The sequence below is a fragment of the Emys orbicularis genome, chromosome 7 (assembly GCF_028017835.1).
Source record: "Emys orbicularis isolate rEmyOrb1 chromosome 7, rEmyOrb1.hap1, whole genome shotgun sequence".
NCBI lineage: Eukaryota > Metazoa > Chordata > Testudines > Emydidae > Emys > Emys orbicularis.
Window position 1 is genome coordinate 110787961 of NC_088689.1, and position 26039 is coordinate 110813999.

General features: G+C 46.7%; 1 protein-coding gene across 1 annotated transcript; it reads left to right on the top strand.

Moving 5' to 3' along the window:
• The first annotated feature begins 1451 nt into the window (after positions 1-1451).
• On the top strand, positions 1452-25891 carry CFAP100 (cilia and flagella associated protein 100). Its single transcript, XM_065408147.1, has 15 exons — positions 1452-1518; positions 2794-2880; positions 3529-3626; positions 6127-6319; positions 7480-7547; positions 8291-8454; positions 9755-9835; positions 12711-12892; positions 12976-13168; positions 15007-15076; positions 19973-20124; positions 21110-21245; positions 22743-22945; positions 24370-24463; positions 25778-25891. Exons 1-15 carry the CDS (start codon positions 1452-1454, stop codon positions 25889-25891), a joined length of 1902 nt encoding a protein of 633 aa, XP_065264219.1.
• Positions 25892-26039: the final 148 nt, after the last annotated feature.

Genomic DNA, 26039 nt, shown 5'->3' on the forward strand with positions numbered 1-26039 from the left:
TGTGCAAACAATCTATAATAAGATTTATAAAAGAAAAAAATTGTATCCACACCTTAGGAACAGGGTTAAAGAAGGACCCTGATTATTGTTGCCCCTTTTTGACCTGAGCAGCTAGTGGAAGTTTGTAGCTCTGGAGATGTTCCAGTTGGGAATAGAAATTGGTGATAGGCATTTATTTGATGCAGTTTTGTTTATTTACAAAGTCCTCCTGTCTCTCTGAATGCAGAGGGAATCCAACAGTAGGAAACAGCTTCTTCTCACAGCACCAAGTCCATTATTTTCAGCCTACACCCATGACCCAAGGTTTCTTCCAGGGTCAGATACTGCACTTTCAGCTGCTCCTTCTGTCTGTCTCCGTGTTCTGCCTTCCCTTTCTCTCTCATACCTCTTCCCACCGTGTTGTTAGTTTCTGGGCAGATTCTATTAGTTCTTTTTTTAGGAGTGGGCATTGAAGTGCTTCTTACAACTATCTCAAGTGATGGGTGTGTTCACACCCACTCTCAAATAGGCTTATGATCCATGCACTCATCAGTCTTTCTCAGTATAACACTATATTATGAAGCACCTTTATCTCAAAGAATGTCACAGATAAATCGTTACTGCATACATATATAGCCCTGCAAGGTGACGAGTGCTCTCCACTCTCATGCATTTCAATGGGAATTGAAAGTGCTCAGCATCGGGCAAACGACACTTTGCATTCTGTAGTAGCAAAGCTCTGGATTGTAAATATCCAAGTGAGCATTGAGGGGTTTGCCCCTCTAGGTGTTTGCTTTGTTTGCCCAGTTGCCATGCATGACCAAGATATTTCTTACAGCATGCAGCAGAAGCTGGATTACACAGCCACCACCCAAGTTGGGATCTGCTTAGGGCTCACAAGAGTTAGCCCTACAGAAAACCCAGATACTGCAGGAAGGGTGATTTTTTAGGGAACTTTCTTCTTTCTGAGCTGGTGCTAACCCAGTGACACTCATGGTTTGGACCTGATGCAGAAGGAGAGTGAAAGCCAGTTCTGTGATGTGGGAAGCTTCTTGGAAAGGGGAGGTGGAGAATACTTTTTGTACAGAAAGTGGGAGGTTGTTCTAAGCGTAGGTGGCAATGCAAATGAAACTGCTTAAAATATAGCCTTAAAACTAGTGCAAAAGGCAGTCGATATTTTCTCCTCTCCTTTGTGCCAGTGCACGTCTGGAGTGATCCTACTGACTCGAGTGGAATTACACCAGTGCAACTGATTCCCATCTGAACTTGTCCTAAGGGAGGCATGGCAATTGTGTCTGTTGATCGTGGGTTAATTTTAATAAACTACTATCGTTCTTCTCTCTGTACATTACAGATAAGTGTGTTGTGATAATTATGCTTTCCCCCTAGGTTCTATAGCAGAAAATATAAAACTCAACCAACTGCTCATCTAAACCTTTCCCTAGAATTCATCAGAACAGAATTCGTACAGCATGTCTGTGCTGTCCTATACACGTTCGACTGGGTCCCAGGAAACATCCAGCTCTGGAGCCATTTCCAGTAAGAATTTTAATTTGTAACTTGTTGCTTGCAAAGCACAAATCTAATGATGAAATGTGGGTGTGGGCTGGAGCACTCAGAAGTGTGGTGTATGGCATGTGTGGGAATTTTCCTGTCTTTAAGGAAAGACAGAGACCATAAAGCTTATTACTAACAAACCACTATGTTTTATTTTGTCCCTCCTTTCCCAAAAGTGGTATACATAGTTAAAGCCATGTCTACACTACAAAATTATGTCGACCTAACTTACATCGGCATTCAGCCAGTGCAGTTGTTAAATCGCTTGGGGGTATGCACACTTGGCTCCCCGTGTCAGCAGTGCAGTTTCTAACAAGGACTGCTTGTGTATTGTTAGTGTGGGGCACTGTTAGACAGCTCCTGAAAGCGAGTAACAGTTGATGTAAGCAACGCAGTGTCTACATTGACACTGCATCGACCTAATTACATTGACCATGATTCTATGCCGCTCGGGGAGGTGGTGTTACTACATCGGTGTAGAGAGGCACTTACGTTGGCGGGAGACAATTTTAAGTGGAGAGACTTCCACAGCTAGGTCACTGCAAGGCAGCAAACATCAACCTAACCATGTAGTGTAGACCAGGCCTTGGACTCTATTGTGTGTGACTCTCTGTCCTCCTCTTGTGGCTGGATCACACGGAAGTTTGAGTTTTCTACAGGTGTTGGCTAAGAGAGCTGAGTTTGCTAGTTTAGGCAGTAGCGGTGCAAACTTTTATCTCTAGAGGCCAGGGGGTTCACTCCCCACTATCAAGGACTCACCCATTGGATCATGTTACTCCACCTTTTCAATGTAAGAAGTCTGCCCAACCATCTGCCGGGAGTGGGACAGTGAGGGGTGTGAAATAGAGGATATTACAGAGTGAGAAATGCTTTCTTTTTCCTTTCTTATGGAGACTTGATAGTCACCCCAAGATTCAGCACAAGATGTGAGAAATAACCCCTCTCTGATCAGAAAGTGGCCTTGATTTGACAACAGGGTATTGTGTTAATGTCCCTTTGGAAAAGCCCTACAATCAATGTTTGAAAAACATGCTCAACCCAAGCATCCTGCAGAAGATAGGAAGAAGCTTTACTGCTGCATCTTTCAATGAGAAATTAAAAGGCAACAAAAGCCCCCTTTCTGATGTCTGTAAAAGCAAGGAAATACCAAGACTTGAGGATTAAGTCTATGGATTCAAGTATTGCCCTGCTTTCTTACCAGTGTTGCTTACTACTATTGATTTATTGATGGCTGCGTATTGATTTGTATTGAACCAGGGGCTAGGACATTACCTCAGCAAACAGTGCCAACCTCTGGGGTTCCCTCTACCAACTCTACAGTGGAAACAAAGTCTCCACTTTCAGGTAAGGTCCTGATATGCTTTTCAGTTTTTAATTGTTAACCATTGGCCAAATCTACAGGTGCTTATTCAGGCTGCTGTACAACCTTTAGTCTGGCAGGTTCTAATGGCTTCAAGGGGAGCTTTAGCTGAGTAAAACATTGAGTAAGGCCTTCAGGAATTGGCCCAATGGAACTGGGTGAGAGCGCGAGGTGGGTGTAGGTGAACAGTAAAATCTCTGCTCTGTCAACACAGCCTCCCCAAAAGATCAACTGCTGCAAATGTGCTAATTCCCAGAACTATACCCAGTAGGGCCCATCAGTAGCGATCTCTGATAGAGTGAAATTCCTTTAATATGGCCAAATCCTGAGGCCCTTACTCAAGGCAAAACGTCAGTTGAAAACAATCAGTAAGGACAGTAAAACCGCAGGACAAAACCCAGTATTTGGCCCATAGTGAATTCGCCACGTCAAGAACAGTTTACTCTTAAAATGCCTGTCTCCACTAGCAAAAGGTTATACATTGACAGTGTCCCTTTAAAATATGTTGGATAGTGCTGAGGTAACTCAAATTAAAACATAGCCCATGAATTTTATATGTTGAAATTGTCCCTTTTAGCTCTCCCCACACTGAGGCTCTGCTAATCGAGTTCTGTTTCTTCCTGTGTGCATAGATGATGATGAGTTTCAGCTGAGGAAAAACCCATTTAAAATCCCTTCGGATACTGATATCTTCTTACTGAGAGACAAGGAAAGAGAACGGGCTAAGGCGGTATGTATAACAACTAAGGCAAAAGCTAAGAGGTTTGCAGTGCATTCGAAAGGGGATGGCAGCCTTAACAAAACTTCTTGTATGAAAAAACATTACAGGCCAGATCCTCAGCTGGTGTAAATCAGAGTAGCTCCATTGAAGTCAATGGAGCCAGGTTGATTAACAGCAGCTGAGAATCTGGGCAGGTATTTGAAGATTATTTTTATTGCTCTTCTGTTTCTTTCCTTCAATATAATTGTAACCCTTCTGCCCCTCTGAGTTGGCAGCAACAAGGGCCGGGTTCAGTATCTAGGGGTTCCGTTTCAATAACGCAATGTAAAACCGGCTCGAGCCCCACCCAGTGACCTGGGACAATTACATACCACCCCCCGGGCGCCTCTAGGAGGCAATACTTCCCCTCTCGCAAGCACGGAGTCTGAGTGTAGCAATAGCCTTTTAATAAAGGAGGGAAACAATGCGGCATTATGTTGGGGAAACACCACAAACAGGATTCATAACACAAACCATGAGAAAAAGACCCACCTCCAAGTAAGTTTGGCAGTGTCCTTTTCCCCTCAGGGTCTTAAGTCCAATCACCCCAAAGTCCAACAACCCCAAAGTCTCTGTCCCTGGTCAGTGCCGCCCCAGAGTTCAAAAGTTTATCTGCAGAGTTTTACACCCCCCCCAGCCTGGGTGGAAATGGGGGGGCACACGGTGTGTTAAGGGGCACCTTACGTGGTCCGAGGCTGACTACCCCACCTCTCCGTGGAGTTCTGCTGCAGCCTTCACCATGAATGGCTCCGCTCTACCAGCCACGCCGCTCCGCTCCTCCAGCCGTCTCCCAAACTGCTCCGCTTTGCTCCCCGTTCTGTGGGCCGCTCCAACCGTCCCACAAATTGCTCAGCTCTGCCAGCCGCTCCACTCCACCAGCCGTCCCATGAACCGCTCCAGCTGCCCCCGCAAATGGCTCAGCTCCGCTCTGCTCGCTCGCTCTTCCATGGGCTGCTCCAACCGTCCCACAAACTGCTCGGCTTTGCCAGCTGCTTAGCAATATAGCTTCAGGCTCCCCCACTTGGTAACACAGCACTCAGTGATCTCAGCTCAGCAATTTTAGCTCTTTTAATGATTTCAGCTCTTAGTGATTTCAGCTTGTAGTAGGGGAGCCCCAGTGCTGGTGCACCATTGGCCCAAAGTGAATTCAGTTCAGCAACTTCTAGCTAGACTCCTAATGGAAGCAAACTTAGCTCTGCTGTTCAACAGTGGAGAGAGGGAATAGTGCAATTGGTGTTCCAGGCCCTCAAAAGGGGCACATACCTGTCCCCAACCTCTCTCAATTCACTGTGTTTTGTAACCCATGCCCCTTGTCTAGCGAGTGCTACTTAGTTACTGGTGAGTCCCTCTGTCATACAACAGTTCCACTGGCCTTGATTCACAGAATCAGGGTAACACCACTTTATTCTTCCTGTCCAATAACAGAGAAACTGGGGATCCCACACCAGCCAAAGTAACCACTTTCAGTTGTTGTTGTCCCAGGCTAGGTGGGTGGGTGTGCCTATGCAAACAATATCAGCCCCTGAAGTTCTTTTCCACCCTCGCCATAATTCACCACCAGATGTCAGGGTAGAGCTTATCCTGACTCTGCTTACATAATGGTGGATTTACCATTCCTGTGGGAGGCTCCTGAAATTACTTATTTCTGTAGCACCTTTGGGTTTTACAGATCTCCTGTTTTACAGTTAATCAGACTCATCCCTTGACTTGGAGAGCCCATATACTAATGCTGGCTTGTGCTGGCCCACAAGCTAAATGAATGCTGAGGTTGACAGATTAATTTAGGACTCCAGGCTTCTGTCCATAAGAGGAGAGGAATTGGAACCTCAAGAGCAGGACTAGTGAGGCCTGGAAGTTGGGGCGAGCCGGCTCTGTGGTTTGCTTCCTTCTTCCCCACAGCCCTGGAGGGGTTTCCTCAAGGCTCCAGATCCATGAATGGGGAAGGACACAGGGGAGCCCATGGTAGTACAATTCTTGTAGGGTCTGTGCTTTCAAGATGCTGCAGGAGGCAGGCAGCACTGTGAAGGCAAGAGTCCTTTGTGTGGATGTCCCTTACATTTGAGAGGTTCCCTGAGATCAGCCTCTTCTGCTGAGTAGGGAGACAAATGCCAGCCCTGTAATGGAAGAAGGAGACTCCGCAAGTCCCCACTCCCCCTCTCAGGAATAACCCACAAAGGGAAACACGAGGCACTCAATACATACATTTAAAATCTAGCAGGGGAGGAGATGTAGCAACAGTGTGCACATGGCTGGGTGTAAGCTTCAAGGAATGAGATGAATTGTTTGGGTGGCTCCAAGGCAGTATCACGAGGAGTAATAGGATGAAATTGAGCAAATTTAAATATCAGAAAAGCTTCCTAATGGGGAGATCAGTTAAATTGTGAAGTAATCTCTTGAGTCATTTGAAGACTGTACTGGACAAAGTATTTGACTAGGAGAACTTGTCTACATAACTGAAGTCTCCCCCTAGGAACGTGAGCGAAAGAAGACCCTGAAAGTCCATGAGAAGATGACCTATTCCACTATGATGAATGCCAAGCAGTCAGGGTTCAAGAAGGAGCTCCAGAAGGAGGAGGAAGCAGAGGACAGAGAACTGGCAGCAGAAGCACAGCGACTGAAAGCTCTCCAAGAAAGTATCTCTTGGAAGATAGCAGTCACCAAAGGTAGAGAACTTGCTAGACTTAACATCCCATCAGGCTCCGTGAGGGACTGTAACAAAGAAGGGTTGAGAGTTGCAAGTATTCTTGTTCTCTTCAGAAGCAGCTCATAGTTGAGTTCCTCTAGCATGCTGGCACCACAGTTGTCTATCATACCTTGCCAATATCCATGCATCTGGTCTCTACCATATGTACGTACATAAGGGCTTATATGTGGCACACACAGAAATTTATTACAACACAGTGAACCAAATTCTGCCTTATCTTACATCCCGTGCAAAAAGTTGTCATCAATGGTGTTGCGTGGGGTGTGAGTCACGACAGAGCTTGATCTGGGGCTCCCAAGGCTCTAGGTTATGCTGTGGGTCATGGAGATATTTCCATTCCACCATGATCCAGCAAGTTATATTTGTCTGCATTTAGGGCCAAATCTTGATCCCATGAAAGTCAATGGGAGTTTTGCAATTAATGCAATGTGATTTAGATTTGGCCCTTATGGGGGCCTGACACTCCACTCTGTTATACCAGTTTCATGCAGGTGTAACTCCATTAAACTCAGTATAAAACTAGTGTCACTGATTGGAGAACCAGTCCAGGAACTCCACCTCAGTATCCTTAGTACTTCCTTGTTGCTGCTAAAATACATGCACAAGCGTTTACCTCTGCAAGTAAAATTCTCCTTTCCTTTTGCGCGCTTTGCAATCCATTTTTTTTGCTTTGACACTAACTGCAGTGATGGGCACAAACCTGAATAACAAAGACCGAAAACCACAAAGGTTCAGAGCTCTGCTCTTTAAAGCAATTAATTATCTAGTTCTCCCAGCTTCAGAAATTATCCTGATTCAACCCTGTGACTCCATCCAAGTGCCAGAAGCCTCCTGAGTTTTTTCTCCTTTTCCTAATCAAGGACAAAGTTAATTCACTTTCTGTTACCATTTAACTTCCTGTTTTTTTTCCCCCTCCAGCAGACAAAGAGACCCAGCGTGAGCTGACTTGATTCTGTACCCGCTCGTTTAGGCCTCAAGTGCAGATGCCCATGCCCATTCCAATGAGTTCTCCCTACTAAATGCAGTTTTGCATATACGCCTCCTTTTGTTTGGTCACTGTGTTTTGCCTTGACTACTTGTTCCACCCCCAGCTTGCACGACTTTGTCTCATGCTTTCAGACCAGCAAGTGGAAAAAGAGACGCTCCATGAATACATAGACAAGAAGCGACAGATGTTTCTGCTGCAGGTATTTGGCTTTGGTTTACAAATGTGATTTATGTAAAAACTATTTTGAGCTCCTTCCTTGGGTGTTGTTTTATATGCAGCATGGCTAGTGGTTAGAGCAGAGAAGTGCTAATCAGGCCTCATTAGCTGAATGTGTTGGTATTGTGGTTAAGGTACTGGAGAGGGACTCAGGATATCTGGCTCTATCACAGATTTACTATGTGATCTTACATAAATCGCTTAATCTACCTTTGCCTCAGTTCCTCATCTGTAAATGAGGATAATACTTCCCTCCTGCACAAGGCTGTTCTGAGGATAAATTCATTAATGATTGTGATGTGCTTGGACACTACGGTGATGATGACAGTGTAAGTGTATGGACAGATTGGACCTGATTCACAAATTCAACTCCCATCTTATGCCAATATAACTCAGTTGAAATCAATGGTATTATCTAGTGGTTAGAGCAGGGAAGGGGGTTATAGGACTCCTGGGTTCTATTTTTAGCTTCATCCCTGACTTGCTCTGTGACTCATTAAGCATCTCCCTGCCTCAGCCCACCCATCAGCACGTGGGGGTCAAAGTGCTTTGAGATCCTCAGGGAGAAGGCACTGCTGCAGTGTGAAGCCATGTGTATGTTTGTGGCTGATGTAACAATGGTTGCAGCAGCCAGAAAAGAACCAGGCTAAACCAGAATTCTAAGGAAACCAAGCAGAGTGAGGAGGTAACATGAGTCACTGTGTTGCCCTTTTGGGTTGATTTCAGTACGCTGTGGCAATAAAGAGAGATGAAATTCAGAAGCTGGAAAGCTTAGCAGCAGAAGAGGAAGCAAAACTGGAAAAGGCTGAACAGTACCTGGAGAAGGACGCTGCCATGTTTGACGAGTTCCTGAAGGAGAACGATAAAAACTCTGCTCAGGCGCTGAAAACGTAACGCAAGTGGTGGGGGCAACACGTAGACTCTCTGGCATGGATGTCTGGGCATGGGGGCTCCACAGCCATGGTCCCTGCCCCACACACAGTGCTCCCAGGAGCATCACTGGGCGTTCTGCACGTGGCAAGGCAGCAGGTTTATGCCCGTCTCCAGGCACATCTGTTTGGGTACCCATGCTAGAGGTTACACACAGACCCTCTGAATCTAGACTTCCCCTTGCAGAGCTCAAAAACTGATCAGCATGCAGGCTCATGGCCCAGTCAAGCGACACCATTGGCTCAAGCCAAGTTTGAGTCCAAGGGGGGGATTCACCACCCTGTGAAGGTTGTTTCTGCTGCTGCCCTGCATGGGGGTGGATGCCTGCAGTGGGGTTGATGGGAGATTCCTCAAACAGCTGCTGACTGTGCCCCTTTCCAGCCAGCAGCACTTGCTGCTTTAGTCGATGGGGCGACCATCCTGCCCATTGATAAGGGTTGTAGTAGAGCAGTGCCACTATAGTCTAATCCCCAGGCAAAGGTCCTGCCCTCAGGGACCTCGAAGGGAATCTGTAAGTGAAGCTGTGATTGTAGCACAGGCAAGCCTACCCATGATAGCTTTAATCTAGCTAGCACAAGTAACAATGGTAGTATAGATGTGGCAGCATGGGCCTTTAGCACTGGCTAGCAAGAAGAATACAAGCATGCCAGGATCCCTGGGTATGTGCTCTGGTTGCTTACCCGTCCCTCCATGTTTCAAGAACTACTGTTATCCTCCGTTTTCTGAGTCCAGTATTGCAATATAATAATTGCTTACATGGATCTACCATAGTGTCACTGGTAACTCGAAGCCTGGGTGGAACACTTGGTTCTAATCCCCTTGTTTCAGACATTAGGAAACAGTGGCTGGGTAGAATTTTTTTTTTTTTAAGTTTGAAATTACAATGGGAAATGGGGGAGGAGATGGGGTTTTCTACCATCTCTCTTCATAGCAAACTTGAACATTCCTTTTGACCTGAAATTCTTTAACCCCATTCACTCGCTCCCACCCACCCCGGCTCTGGTCTTGACTCAGAGGTGACTTGGTTTGTTCATACTTCCAATGAGCTGGGTGAAATGAGTTTGATGTCAGTCCAGTAGACCGGGAGTATCACAAAAGTCCCCATGTCACAACAGAGAGTCAGCAGAGTACATTTTCAGATATAATAAAGATTTCCGTCCGCTCCATTTCTTTCCTCTGTTCTATACACTTCTCCCCCACCCCACTACAACTGCAGTTCTATGCACATTTGCAATCTTATTTTTATGCATTCTTCCCTAGTGCTGAAAAAGAAACCAAAGCAAAGATAGAGAAAATAATCGAGATCCGGGAGCTTACTGGACAAATGATGAGCATTCAAAGGTAACGATCACCCAGCGAACAGTGTCACTGAATAGCTTGAACCTTTAACAGACCTTATGGAGCTGCATCCTCAGGGCTGCCGCCTTTAAAAGTTTGTGCTGTCAGTGTCATCTGAAGCCAAACTGTCATGAGACAGTAGCTGTGTAATGGAACAATTCAACTTCATGTTGCAATGTTGTCACATTGAAATGCAATCCGATAACATTGAGCCGATTGCGCCACCCTCCTCGTGCTAAAAATAAAAAAACTTTAGGGGCCTTAAATGTTCTTGTGTGAGTGGCAGGTTACCCCATCCATGTGCTCAGTCAGGTTCTTCTGATAATCTCAGGGAGAATTATCAAAACTGGGCCAAATTCAGTTCTGGTGTAAGTGGGTGCAATCCGTACTGTTGTACCAGTTTATGGCACTGTTGAATTTCACCCTCTAGCCTTGGAGTATGACACACAGACAGGAAAGGTTGAGCTTCTCCAATTACAGCACTAAAGCTTGGTGATCAAGTAACTAGCTTTTTTATTAAACTTCGATAGTGTCCTCTCATAACATGGACAGAGTTTTAGAGAAGACTTGGGATTGTCTGTGTGTGCATTGGCTTTACCTTAAAATGCTGAGACTGTGCTCACTGATGCTGGTTTAAATCTGGAGTAACTCTTTTGACTTCACTGGAGTGTCAAGATGTTTGCATGGCAGTTGCTCAATTATCATGATGCTATTTCAATAGCACTACTTCAGGTTTACCCCAGCATCGCTAAGAGCAGAACCTGGCCAAGTCAGGAATATAAAAGGGATTTCCCCATATTATATCTACCACAACCTGATATTTTGTTTTTTGCAGGTTCTTCTATGGAGGGCGTTGTTTGACCATTCCCCAAGTTAGAATGTTGCACAAAGCCCTACATAGTTGATTGGAACTCCCAGGAGACTCTTGGAGTTTGTTTGTTTGTTTTTAAAAACAGGCCAAGTGTGAATGCACACCCCAAAATGTGCACAATATCATGGCTAATGTGCATGCCCAATTACTTCAATTATGTATGCAAATTGGGTATTATTAAACAAACTATCAGGCATTTGCGGAACTGGCCATTGACATGCCATTACACAACATACATGTAATTGTATATACAGTACAAATTTTGTGTACATTCATATTCAGCAAACTTAGCCTTCATCTCCAAAGACAGAAGGAAAATCTGCTCTCCCACTTACTTTACTTGTTGCATCTTGGAGTCGATGGATCTTATGTTCTTATGGATAGTAGATGAACGCCTTGCACTGTCTGTGAAACTAGATAGCTTTGGTATAATAGCTAGAGGAGGGTATAGACAGAGTATGAGCAATGGCATTTGAAATGGATCTAAAACTTCCAAAAGATTGGGTCTGACCATATCTAGGTTTTGGTCTGTCCCCATCTCTAGTATTGACTTAGATCTGAGGTTTCAAAGATATTATTATGGTATTTTTCATGGACGATACACTTCAGGGAACAAGCCTGACCTTGGCACAGGGAAGATGATCCAGTAAGTCTTCTCTATCTCTAACTTGGATGAAGCTATGGTTTTCCTCATTGAGGGAGAGATTAGGGAGTCCTCCAAACACCTAATTTCTCACTCCACTCATTACTCTCTCCATCCTCAGAGATCTTACGCCCAGCAAAGGATGACTGGATGCAGCTCATTAATACACTGCTCCATCTTTCAGCCATAAAGGTTCCCTTCCCCCAAACCTGCAAGACTAAGCTTGCTACCTTGGCACTCCCAGCCCAGCCACCCTGGCAACGCAGAATGTGAATTGGATCTTCCGATCTCTCATGTGGCAGCACTCTTACTGGGCCACTGAGCCAGTCCTGATCTTGTTTATAACCCCCCTCCTGGGAGCCTGTAACAGGAAATCTTTCCTAACTGAAAGATGTTCTCCTCCTATGAGACCTGTATTGTAGGGGCTGGCATTGATTCTCAGCTGACAGCTCTATATTGTGTCCCAGAATTTCCTCAGGGAGCCTTTACAGGTGCCTAATTTGAGTGGTGGCTTCAGAACTGATTCAGTGGAAGATGTGACACAGGCTGTCTCCCTAACCATGTGCTGTGCCAGCCTAACTTTTTTTTTTTGGCTATAGGATTTCAAATAGTCTACTCGTGATTCCTGCAAGCCATTAAAGTGTGCTTCTGCTCTGTAAAAAAGGCATTGCGGGGTTCCATGCCTTGTCTCTGGTTTTTGAATGACATCTGCTCAACTTGCCAACAGCCAGCCCTGCAAACCAGGCTGGGTTCTCAGAGTCAAGCTTGGTTCTTTCGATCTCATCCATCATCTCCACTACAACTAAAGATGCTACAGGCCAAATTAGGCCCTTGAGGACACCTGTTTATTACAGGTGCCTTCACTGGACTCTCTCAGGAGCAGGAGTTAAAGTAGGGGTTAGATGGGACTGGGGGAGTGAAGACCCTCTCTTCTACTAAAAGCGAGGAGAGCTCCCCTCTTCTCATTAGCTTCAAGAGGCAGGGCGTCTCCATAGCTCCCCCTTCTCCTTGGCTGGTGTGTTGAGAGTTCCCCCTCCTGTATCAATGTACTCTGACCCCTGTGCAGGGGTAAAGGGTCAGAACAGAGTGACCCATTCTGTTGAGGATGCACAAGAAGAAATATGTGGATGCTAGCTCACTCCCTCTTAGCTGTGCAGGTCTAACAGCAGTTAAAAACTTGTTGACCTTGAGTCTGCGGCTCAGACTTTGAATGCACACAGGGAGCAGGTCTGTGGAGCGAGACAGTGCCATATTGACATAGTTGCTGTCAGAATAGAGCTGCATTTCAGGATAGAAGTTTTTCAGAATGGTGCTTTTAACTGTGCTATTAAACCTAGTGCAACCTGTTTGCTCCTCCGTCCTAGTGAGATATCCAAGTTTGAAGACACTTTGAAGGAGTACAAGAAGTACAAGAACTTCCTCTACCAGCTTTCTCCAAAAGAGTGGCGGGAAGAGTATGAAGAAAAGCAGATGAAGACCAAGGCGATGAAAATGTCCTCTGACGTGAAAGAAGAGAAAATCTCCATTTCTCCCATCACGCCCAAGGGTAAGTTCTCCCAAGAAGTGTTTCTGGCCATTCCTCGCTGTGTGCAGCCTCCCCTTCTAAGGATATGTTCCTCTTGTGTTCAGGCCAGGATCCAACACCCCGAACCAGACGTGGCAAGTTGCCTTATCTTGGCTATACAGGACGTCAGAGTGTTGATTTCTCTTCAGGAGGACCTGATCAGAGGTCCCCAAGCCAAATCATGCAGAGAAGGGAATCCCTCAGAACAGGCAAAAGCCCCTCAAAGCAAAACTTGAAATCCCAGCAGACAAGACGACAGTAAGTATGAGACACCTGGTGAAGGCGATGGATGTAGACATAGGAGAGCTGTCAATCAGATGACAGTAGCTACAGGTATGCGTGAGTATTATTTACCTTCTGTGTTTTTAGGAAAAGCATCCAGTTAATGCGTTTGGCTCTCTTATTAGAGCAAGTCAAAATGTTCAGAGGGCCAGATTCCCAGTTGCTGTAAACTGGCATAGCCCCGTTGATCTCAATAGATGTACACCAATGTACACCAGCTGAGCACTTGGCTAAAGTGTTTGTTTCCTCAGGCCGCCATCCAGTGGTATTCTAGGGCAAAAGGCATTTGTCCCACAACAAAAGAGGGCTCCACTGTAGCTACTTGTCACGTGCATTATAATCATGACTAATTAAAGATGTAATCAATGTATGCTGGGAGGCAGGTAGAATAATGCTCCCTGTACCAGGTGTGGGTTCCCCATAACCACAGCGACCTAGAAGCAGGGAAGGGGAGAGGGGAGTATAGACAAGGCCAGCTTCACCATGCAGGCAAAGGAGGCAGTTGCTACCTGTGTTTGCTACCTGTTTGCACGGGTCACTGGGTATTATTTGCCAGTCTGCCTAAGGGAAGAGAACCTCACTAATAGTAGTTTTCTGGTGAAATTGTTGTTTTGAGGGCAGCTCCCTTTTTCTCCAGTTGAAGTGTATTCTGGTCACCCAATTTTGGTACCCCTACAATGAGCAGCACTTACATGAGTCCCCTCCCCCCCCCCCCCCCGAAATCAAATGGGACGACTTGCCTGACTCAGTGCTATTCAGCACATAGTGGCTGCAGACGTGGGACTTTAGAATATTACCTTTAGCGACAGACCCGATCCCCAGAGCTGGGATCTGGATCCATTTGTAAAATTCCCCAAAGGGAGTGATCTGATGGGGAGTTTTGGAGCTGCCCCGTCGTGGCATGAAGAGGACATGGAAGAGAGCGCATGGAGCAGCAGCAGCACAGGCTGATGAGCAGAATCTGCTGCTGGCATCAGTCCAATGTCTCTCACCCTGTTGCTCTTCATCATGCACTTGGGGCTGATTCCTCGCTGGAGCAGTGAAATAAACTGCTGCACTGTTCATTAATGGCCCGGGGGTCCTGCTTAGGCATATGTTACTCTGCCATGCCTTCAACTTGCCCACTTTCTCTCCTGTGCGCAGGGTATAGGGGACAGGGATGTACACTCTGCAGATGGCTCCAGCTGTGTGGAAACCGCTCTGCCTAGGAGCACTGCTGCAACCAGCCTGTATGGAGCACACATGCAGAACCACTCCATACCATGCATTCTGTTGCTCCACAGGCCACTGGATCAAGCCCTTGATTCAACCCATTATAGAGAGCAGGGCTCAGCTGCCAAATTCGCATCCACAGCTGGGTCCCAGACTCCCCTAAAGGTTGGGGGTGTTCAGAATCAGTGGTTTTGGTTCAGGACTGTCATTGCAATACCAGTGGGAATGGCTCTGCAACCGCTGAACGGAACCCAGAAAGGCTGAGAATGGCAGTCCTTTGGGTCAGGGACCATCTTTTTGTTCTGTTTGTACAGTAGCTAGCGTAATGGGGCCTGGTCCATATCTTGGGTTTCTAGCGATACCATAAAACAAATAACAGCCTAGAAAGAACCCAGGCCTGCAAATGTTAATATTTAAAATCAGCTAGGTAACATGCAAAAGAAATGTAATTTGCCAGCTATTTACTGCTACAACCAGAGGTGGTTTGCAGTTATTAACTTAGCAAGTGCACTAGGACTCTGGCTACTAGCTAACAAGATCTCCTTTAACATGGCTTAAGCAATCATTTCTGTAAGTGCCTGTCACTGGAAATACCTTTTCAGGAGCATTGCCACCCTAGCAATGGAGGAGAAGGCGAGTACAACCTTCTCTGACAATGAGGACGAGGATGAGGTCAGTAGCCTTGCATTGAACTACTCAGCTATTATACCTGTCTTCTCATTCCATCTGTGGCTTGTTTTGCTGATTTCCCATACCTTCCAACCATTAGCTGATGAATTGTGGAGTTCCTGTATCTAATTATTACAACACTGCATGCTTATTTTCTTTTAGGATATCTTAGTGATGAGTATAATAGAAATATCTGAACCAAGGGAATAATTTATTTCCTTTGCCTTTAGCAGACCCAGGATCAACTCAGTTTGCTACCAGTCATACTATGTGTTTTTGTTATTATAAAGTGATTTTTTTAGTCCAAAATTGAAGTTTTGTAAAGAGACATTTTTAACAACTGTAAATAGAGGTGGTGGTTGTTCTCAAATTTCAACATCTGCTCCCCATGCCACTTACAATGCAGCAAACCCAAAGAAAAACAGCATGGAGGCTAGCTCATGGGAGACAAAAATGAAATTGACCAATGACAGAGCAGAGTAAAATGCAGAAAAGTAAATTCGCAGCATAAATGGTGAATATTAGATTTTTTAAAATCTCATCTTTTCATAAACCCCATCATTAAAACAGGCAAGGATTAAAAAACAGAAGCCTGCTCTTGACAGATGTCCATTTAAAGCCAACATTTTCAAAGTTGCAATAGCTGCAGTTACATGTGGGACTTGAGTATTGCACAAATGACTGTTCAGCCATCTAAATGGCCATTTGTGCCTGCAGCTGTAGTAACTGCCCCACCACAGCAGGTGTGCAATTGCACACTTGTATCTGTGTATGTAAGCCTCCACCTTTTAAAAAAATCTGTCCCATCACCCATTCATTCTAACTTAGAACACAGCGTCTGCGTGCAATTTAAGTACTAAAAATGTTGACGGTTGCTGAACGAAGAGGTACTTTCAAACTTCTGTTTTGATGCCAAATATGATACTGCCCAGACTTGTTGCAAGCAGTACGTCTGTACAGAGAAGCACATCACTACATTTGCTTAAAGGATGTTACACCGCAGTAGGGTTGCACAGAGCCCAGACGAACCTCAGCTGATTAAATGAGATGTGTGTGATGTTTCCCGCCCTCTTTAAAAATAAAATGAAATGCTGTGTGGAAAGTGCCTGGGGAGTCAGCAGCAGACCAAATGTGCACCATTAACAGCTGCCCTTTTAGACTTAGGATACCAAATCCCATCAACCCCTTAGTATTTTGCCCCAGCAGGTTTGTTAGTGGCTGTAGCTACCCTTTACTTACCTTTTTGCTGACAGAGTGCCCGGCTTCATCCTAAAATGGATCTAAAATTCAACTACTTCTGTTCAGGTTCTCGCACTGATGTGACTGGCATTTGTCATGTGCGATTCTCACTCTCCCCCCACCCCACACACACCCCTCTCTCCAAGGAGAAAATCATGTGAGGTTTTCTTTTCATTTGAGGGTGGCAAGCTGCCCAGGGTATATGGTCCCGGGGGAGGTGTTAGGAGCCAAGAGCAGAGGGAGGGCCTGGGCTCTCTCAGCCATCTGTTCCAACTTCAGCTATCGCTGGAACCCTGCTTTGTTGATATGCTCACTGTTGCTCAGCTTCAGTCATGACCTCTCATCGTCTAGGACAGTGTTTCCCAAACTTGGGACGCCGCTTGTTTAGGGAAAGCCGCTGGCGGGCCGGGCCGGTTTGTTTACCTGCCGCGTCCGCAGGTTCGGCCGATCGCGGCTCCCACTGGCCACGGTTCGCCGCTCCAGGCCAATGGGAGCTGCTGGAAGTGGCGCAGGCCGAGGGACGTGCTGGCCACTGCTTCCAGCAGCTCCCATTGGCCTGGAGCAGCGAACCGTGGCCACTGGGAGCTACGATCGGCCGAACCTGCAGACGCGGCAGGTAAACAAACCGGCCCGGCCCGCCAGGGGCTTTCCCTAAACAAGCGGCGTCCCAAGTTTGGGAAACACTGGTCTAGGACTAATTATGGCTGGTTTCAAGCAGCTTATTGGTAGCGGCTGTCTTTAATCTTTTACTTTCTTAACCTTCATCCATGCGGACGTTAGGAGCAATAATTAGAGGGTGAAGGGCCGGAAAGGACCTTCCAATCCCTCACTGCAGGGAGATGAAGACAGGGAATGTTGAGAGAGGAATATAATGGGTTCTTACTGGGACATAGTGGCTTCTTACCTGGTCCAATGTCAAACTGTGCGTGCCTCAGATTCACCTCAGCTTGGTACCTCATTTCCCCATCTCTTCAGGCACTTGGGTGCTTTGACATTTTGGTGATTTAAGTAGGTTGATCTTCCAGCCAAAGCAAAAAGTCCTTCCTTTCTGGGGTAAACAAAGACCAGACAAAATGAAGAGACCCAGAATCTTTCACCCAGTCTCCATACTGGGTCACAGCCTTCCCTAGTGCTCTGCACACATTTTACCTTATTTGCGGTCCTCCTCTGGGCCACAGCTTCCTTCCTCGGTTTGCAGCAGTTTCCACATCACCTCCAGCTGGCACAATGGGGGAGCCCAGACACTTCCACTAGTCTGGGTTCCATCCCTGGGACTTTATACCAGCATCTGCCCTCAACCCTGCTTCGCTCTTCCTAGGCCCTCTCCCTCCTCTGCCAAACTGCTGCTCTTTCCCAGGCCTCTCCAACCCACTGCCTTGGTCCTCTGTGAAGGACCCCAGCTCAGGTCTTGCCTCAGCTTGGTCACTCTCCTACTGAGAGGTTGTATACACACATTTGTATCAGTTTAGTTACTCCTTGCATGGACACTTACGCTGGTTTCAGAGTGGCTTATTTCAACATAAACCTGTTCCCAATCGCCTACACTAAATCACAGTAGGAGTGTCCACAGAACCTGTGGCACTGGTTTAATAAAACTTGTTTAAAAAAAAAAAAATCACATTTCCTGTTAAACTAGGGTTACCATACGTCCGGATTTTCCCGGACATGTCCGGCTTTTTGGTCCTCAAATCCCCGTCCGGGAGGAAATTCCAAAAAGCCAGGCATGTCCGGGAAAATAGAGAGGGGTCGTGGGGCTTGGATCCGGGCTGGAGTCGCTGGGGCCGGAGCCGCTGGGGCTGGCGGTGCTCGGCCGCCGGCCGGCGCCACTCTGCCAGGGCCGGGCCAGAGCCGCTCGACCAGAACCGGGGCCCGAGCCGAGCCGGAGCCACTAGGACTGGGGCTTGGGGTGCTTGGCTGGTGCTGCTCGCCCAGGGCCGGGGCTGGGGCCGGGCCGGAGCCGCTCAGTTGGAACCGGGGCCCGAGCCGAGCCGGGCCCGAGCCGCTGGGACCGGGGCTAGGGGTGCTCGGCCGCCGGCCGGGGCCCAAACCGAGCTGGAGTCACCGGGGCCAGGGCCGGAGCCGCTTGGCTGGAACCGGGGCCCGAGCCGAGCCAGGCCGGAGCCACTGGGACCGGGGTTGGGGGTGCTCGGCCGCCGGCCAGCACTGCTCGGCCGGGGCCGTGCCCCGGGGCCCGAGCCGAGCTGGAGTCGCCAGGGCCAGGGCTGCGCCTCCTCGCGCACCCCAGCTTACCTGCTGCCTACCTGTTTCAGGCTTCCCGCGAACATTTGATTCACGGGAAGCAGGGGAGGGGGAGGAGCAGGGGGCAGAGCGTGCAGGGGAGGGGGCGGAGTCGGGGCGGGAACTTTAGGGAAGGGGCGGAGTTGGGGCGGGGCTGGGGCCCCGTGGAGTGTCCCCTCTTTGTTTTTTTAAAATATGGTAACCCTAGTTAAACCAGTGCAACAATGGATGGAGACAAGCCCAGGCTGAAGGCTGCTTCATTTATAGCAGGTCCTACTTTCAGCCTGCACTCACACAACCCCTCCCAGTCACACGATCCAGCTGGGGAACTACAACTCCTGGACCTTTAAAGGGGATGAGCCCTGGAATGGGCAGGCTGAACCAGGTCCTGCCCTTAAAGGAACAGGCTGCTCTGTTACAGAGAGAAGAGCCATGAGGGGATTTCAGATATCAGAATCAAACTGCATATAGATGCTAGGAGACCCAGTCTTGTCGCGGGCACTCCCTCCTTGTAACACCAGCTCTGTGGTGCCCACAGCCCCCTTAATTCCCCATCAGCCTGATGAACCAGGGCCTGTTTGGGGCTATGAAGGAGACATGTAAACTCCTAGGGCGAGGGGGTGAATAGAGAGTGAGCCATGTAGAAAGGCAGTAAGAAATCTTGCTGGCTGACCCATGGCATTGATGGCTTGGGGAGGGGGGTGTCTGTAAGCTGCCTGGCTGTTCACACAGTTCTAGAGCAATGCTGCTCCGAGGCATTAGGAAGTACAACCCAACCCGCGCAATACGAACAAAACAGCAACGAGCCAGGTCCACAAATGCATGCCTTTATCAGCCCAACACTGCTGCTAAAGCAATCCTCCTATGCAAAGACAACTTCGCACTCCCCCATTCCTCAAATCCCATCTTTGGCACTGTGTCCCTCACAGCTTCAAATTCAACCCCCTCCTCGGATTAACCCTGCTCCTGCTGATATCTCCCCACCCGTGCTCTTCCCAATCCTTAATTCCTCCTTCCATCATCTGGTCTCATTCCCAGCTTTGTGCCTTCCTTCTATTATGCTGAACCTTATTGCTGGAACACTTCCCTTATGCACATCCAACCAGACGGTTCTCCTTCAAGGCCATCTGTAAAAATCCAACACGCCGAGGGACTCTTTCTCCCGTCTTCCCACCATGAATAATCTGCACACCCTCTCTCTCCTGAGCAACGGACCCACGTCTTGCTTTTGTTCATTTAGAATGCAAGTTCTTTAGGACAGACGACACATCTTGATCTCTGTGTGTAACAAGCTATGTAATAACTATATATTAACATTATGAAGTGTAGACCAAACTTCAGCACTCATATAATAATAAACTGGTAAATTAGAGTCACCAAGCGAGATGGATACACACCCATATTCTGTATGTCCCATCCCAGGAGCCAGAGTTATATTTTACTGATCCCCAGCAACTACTGCAAATTTTTACTGAGCTGGAAGAACAGAACCTGTCCCTAATCCAGAATTCCCAGGAGACTGAGGAAACCTTGGATGAGCTCCAGCATGCTCTCACCACTACGCGAAGTAAAATGTAAGTGGCTGAAAGAGGCTGCATACATTCTAGCATTAGAATGCCTGGGGTCTCCCCTGCCACAGATCATAGCATTAAGGACCATGGTAAAGTGATATATCAGCCATGCAGTACACGATGGAAGAGGAGTCTCTCCTACAGTTTGTTAATCAGATGAACTGCATTCACCGCATTGCCTTCTAACCCCAGGATTGGAGGAGGGTGTTACTGGGGCATTGGTCTGTGTGCTGCCATAGCGGAGGTCTGAGTTGGTTGTTTGGTCCCCAATTCACAGGGGGCTAGGGAATAGGCTCCTGAAAGGAAAGGTGAGGAAGTGAGCCTTGTTTCACTCCTGATCATTCGCCATGTGTTGCTACTATAAAGGTTCTGTACAGCATTGCATAGAGGACTTCCACCCAGGAATAAACTACAGCATCTGTGATAATTCCAACGAGAATCCTCTCTAGTGGAAGTCAACAGGCAATCAAAGTCTTTAAATTGCAGGAAGCCACACAGGCATTTTATTTCTCCACACGTGTCTGTCTTGGATATGTAGATAGTAGAGAGGCCCTGCCCTGAAAAGCTTACAATGTGTTTATTCAGTGCCAAGTGCAATAGGGCGCCCCTCTCAGCTGGTCCTTAGACACTACTGCAATAAACATGACTAATTATAATCCGATGGTTTAGATTATATTAGCCTCTTGTTTTTTAAGTAGGAATCTTTCTATTTTGACATATTGAAACTTTTCACCATTTAATTAACTCCCACCCCCAATGCACAGAAAATACTATTCCAGAGACCTGGAGTCCGCTCTAGCTCTTGGAAAGAGAATTTCAGCTGAATACATTTACTAGCTAGTCTCCTTGCAGAGGAAAGTGATGTCACAAAGTTCAGGCTCCACCTGATGGTTGGAGGAGTTATAGCCACGGTTTGCAAAAATGCTGGAAGAAAGCTGTGTCTAAGAAAGATCCTTTTCTGAAATGCCTCCCTTTTCTCCTGGATTAGGGACCGTGAGATAAAGCAGCTGAAGCAGCTTGCAGCCACACTCAAAGCCTCCATAATCAAAGAAGAGGAGACAGCCGCAGACCTGGAATTGAAGGCACGAGTCTTTTCCTTCGGAGAGTATAAAGCAGATGTGCAGGTATGTGCATAGAGCAAGACCCTAAGCAAGTAAGAGACTGGCAGGGAGATGTCTAGGAGTAGCCTGTCCTGCTTCTTCTCATGACAACTCTAGCCTGTGACCAGAGGACTTCATACTTCAGAGGTGAATATGACGGGATCCCTGGGGTGCAGCCTGGGACTGTGGGACTGCTGTGTCCTCTTAACTCTCCAGCCTGGGCTGTCTCTCACAATGCCTTGCTAGTGACCAGCAGCAAACCCCTCCAAGCGCTGTTATCACTCAGCACAACCGCATGTGGAGCCCTACACCCAGCTAGATGGCATGAATGCTCCCAGAGCCACTCATGAATCACACAGAGAAAGGCACCAGCCAAATCCCCCCAGCTCCCAGCCTTGCACCTCAGGAATACACCATCTTGCACTTCTCAAGACAAGCACTGCAAGTTTATTAACTGGTTCACCACTTTATCAATGGAAAGGGGATATACACCAGCCTTTGTAAACCTGAGCAAGCCCACTTATCGAACACTTCAGGCAAACTCGCTGAAAAAGATAAACAGTAAAACAAATGTATTGACTACAAAAGATAGATTTTAAGTGATAGGCAAAAAGTCAGTTACAAAATAAAATAAAATATAAGCACGCAGTCTAAACTCTCAATGCTATTAGACTGGGAAACATCTAGATTAAGCAGTTTTTCTCACCCCACTGGTTACTGCAGTCCTTAATATACAGGTTTGTCCCTTAAACCTGGGCCAGTCTCCTCTGTTGAAGTCTTCAGTGTGCCCTTGTTGGTTGCAGCATACATGGGGACAGGAGAAAGGCCCAGCATGTGGCCACTGCGTTCTTTTTTATACCCTCAGTCCCATGTGCTTGGAGGATACAAGTCCAGGCATAGCTGTGGGGCATTGCTGAGGCCCCAGGCAAGGTTGAACAGTTACCCTGGTGTGGGCTCATGCAGGTGAGTCATTGAATTGTAGCTCCCTTGCTGGACAATGGCTGTTGAGGGGTTTTTTGACACCCACCCGGGCATTGGTTACCACCCTTGTCATTGCCTCTGGAGAGATAGTATCCGGGCGATTCCCAAACCCACAGCGTATTTTAGTGACAACCATACAACACAATCTCCTAACTTCATATGCCTTAATTATATATATTTAGATAGAACAGAGGCTTTCAGCAGATCATAACCTTTCCCCCAATACCTCACATGGCATGCTTTATGTGCAAGATCACAATTATATATAAATGAGGAATATGGAGGTTACAGGGTGCTCCTCCAAGGTATAGAATGTCACAGTGAAGTTTTAGCACCCTTCCTTTCCCTATACAAAACCCTACATGTAATGGAACTAGATGCTGAAAGTATCAAAACGTGAGATATGAGACAGTTCTATGGAGGGAATTGAAATGTTAATTTCAACTTTTTGACTGGGTTTAAGCAGATTACGCTGGGCAGGTCCTCAGGAGCTGTGACAGTTTACCGCAGCTGAGGACTGCCCCCTTGCCTTGTCTCCAGGACAAAATGTTGGTGAGCCTGAACAAAAAGGTGACGGAGGTCTATCGACGTTGCATTGGAGAAAATGAGGCCAACCTGGGAACCCTGCAGCTGCTAACAGTCATAGAACACCAACTCGACGACTTATTGGAGTGTCTGGAGAGAGTCCCTCAAACAAAGATAGAACAGGCAGAGAAAGCCAAAGAAAAAGAACGGAGGATGAGGTAAGAGGAAGTTCGGCTGTGGTGCGACCCGTTTCGGGGAGATCACGCCAGCATTTCAATTTTTAACGTTTCTCAAACTCCAAAAGAAAAAGAGAAGCCAATGGAACTGCTTACGTATGTCAGTGAATGAGGAAGAAATGGCAGGTATATTAAAAAGCCCACATTATCAATACCTAATTAGTACCCATAATTCGAATAAGAAACTGATCAGGCAGAAAAAACTCCTTGCTGTAGTTAAATCTATGTTTTCATATTGATCATTCCTGCTAAGATAGTATGCTAAAAGACAGCAGGGCATGTGTGGAAACCCTAGCTTGTTCTCCAGTACAGTATTTGGAAAATTTGACCACACGGGCATGTTTTAAATTAAAATTTTTGCCTCTGCAAAGCCCCAAAATGCTAACCCACATTAGTAGAAAATACCATACTCATCCCACTGCATCTGTGCTCTAAGATTAGATGTACTTTCATTGAGGACTTGAGAAGCTGAATACAAATGATCCCAAGAAGTAAGCCAGTGATCAGACTGTGCGATCACTGTCTGGGTCAGATCTGCAGGAAGAAACTTGAAGTGGCAGAAAGAGTTCAGTAACAAACACACATGAACTTTTTTTTTTTCTTATCTCCTTCCTCAGAATTCAAAAAAGGTCATTATGCCACTTCGTGAGTGCTATTTAGAATCAAAGCACACACACAAAAAGCCCCACAAAAAACCACACACCACTGCAGAAAAGGAAAATGCCAGGAAATGAAGTTACCCTAAATGAAAGGGTTTAAAATTAGAGCAGTATTGTGAGAACACACTGGCTTCTCAGTTGTAGTGGCTATACAAGAGAGGAAGCCCTCTGCACTTAATCAGCCAGGACAGTTTATCATTGCAGATTATTTTTGTATTACCACTTACCCTCCGTGCTTTTCATGCATAGAGCACAGTGGGTCAGATTCGCCATTGCCCTGCCACTTTGTGTAGTCATTTACACCAGGGCAAAACGGGCATAAACCCCTGATCAGATAGCATTTTATACTCACTTTGCACTGGTGCGAGGACACAAGGTGCCAGGTAAGTATCGTTACCCCACAAATGCCAGTAGCCCCATTTCACAGAGCGTAAGTAACTTGCTGAAGGTGACGCGCACAGAAAACCAGTGACCGATCCAGAAACAGAAGTACAATCTCCTCTGTTCAGGTCACTGCTGCTATGTCTCCACTGAGAAGTGAAATAGGTTTGTTTGGAGTAAGGGAGGGGGAGGGTGTTGGGGGAGAAATCAATTGCACTTTAGAGAACTAAATGGAGCGGGCGCTGGATCACAAAACATTCACCTCTTGTGGATTTCTCTTTTCTTATTGAAAATCGGGGTCAAAACTATATCCTGCTTGGCAGAGTCCATCATTTTAACTCCTATTTTGCTCAATTGTTCTGAAAGGATGAGGGACGAAAAAGTAAGACAACAGAGGCAGTTGCAGGAGGAGAGGGTGCAACGGGCACTGGCAAGAGCACAAGCGGATATAAAGAAAAAGGTAACCTGAGCAATTCCTGGTAATACTTGGCACTTGTGCTTCACCGTTTAATGGAAAATCTCAGTGCACTTAGACATTAAGGATCTGGAGTGAGATCCTCACCCCCTGGTGAAGCCCTTCACAATGGATAAGTGGGCCAGAGTAGTGTAAAGGGACCCTAGTATCCCTGTATCCATCTGGGAGCCCCAGTACAAGAACTACAAGAGACAGCCACAGGCTCCCTTCTGAGGACCCCTCAGAAGCACTGGAAGGGATGTGGTTGCACTGCTGCAGTATGCAAATCTGGATTCTGGGCAGCCCTGGGAGGCTGCCGTATCTTAAGTAGGCCCCCAGGACTTAATTACACCTGGAGCAGCCCAGGATCGGGGGACACCAATTTGGCCTAAAGCCACCCTAGCCCCACTTATCCTCCTGGGCCGAGTTCTGTACTGCACTGTAGAAGCATAGGACAGAATCTTACCCCCACTCTTCATAAGCAATAAGCAGCCAGCTTCCACTGGCCTCGGTTTGAGTTACGTCTGCTTGCTACCGGTGAAGAATCTAGCCATAAACTTCTCAATGCAGCTGCACACCAAGCAAGTGATTGTATCCATGTTACAGATGAGTAAAACGTTAGAGTGCCAATGTGACTTGCCTAAGGTCAAACAGGAAAATCAGTGGCAGAGTGGGGAATAACACACAGGCAGTCTGAGTCCAAGTCACTTGCTCCAACCAGAGGAGATGTCTCACTACCTATTTCTTTTTCCATTTGAAGTATGGCATCACCATGATGGGATAGCTATTTCAGTTGGACTAGATATTTTGAATATGGAGGCTGCAGTGCAGTGCCTTTGTACAAACCTAGCCACTAGATAATCAGCAATAGCATATACACAGACAGCCCTGAGCCACCAGGAGCTGTCTTATTGAAAGAATTGGGACACCCACTCTACTTTTTCCAGAGGGGTTTATGGGAGCTTCTATCTACAAACTTAACACTAGAGGGACAAGTAACAGAGGGGTAGCCGTGTTAGTCTGAATCTGTAAAAAGCAATAGAGGGTCCTGTGGCACCTTTAAGACTAACAGAAGTATTGGAGCATAAGCTTTCATGGGTGAATGCCCACTTCATCAGACGCAAGATGAAGTGGGCAGTCACCCATGAAAGCTTATGCTCCAATACTTCTGTTAGTCTTAAAGGTGCCACTAGAGGGACAGTAACATCTCCTAAAAAGTAGCATAAGCTTGCAGTATAAACATTGCTAGTGACCAGCATTTGCACCCAACCTATTCTTCTGTCACCACCATTGCTGTGCCTGCATTTTGTTTCGTTGTAGACTGGCAGAAAGCTGATGTTCCGCTCTGAGCCCGTGCCTATCAAAGAGAAAGAAGATGAGGATCAAGGACTGATTGATCAAGAGAAGGAAGAAGCTCTCTATTACTTTACTTAAGACCCCAAATAAGGCTGCAAATTAAGGACAGCACCAATGAGATGCAAAGACATTGTACCAACCTGACCAGGGAATGTTTTGGTTTGGGGTTCTTAGAATTATGTACAGTTTTTGCAATGAATTAAACAAAAATCTCCCGTTTTCCTCT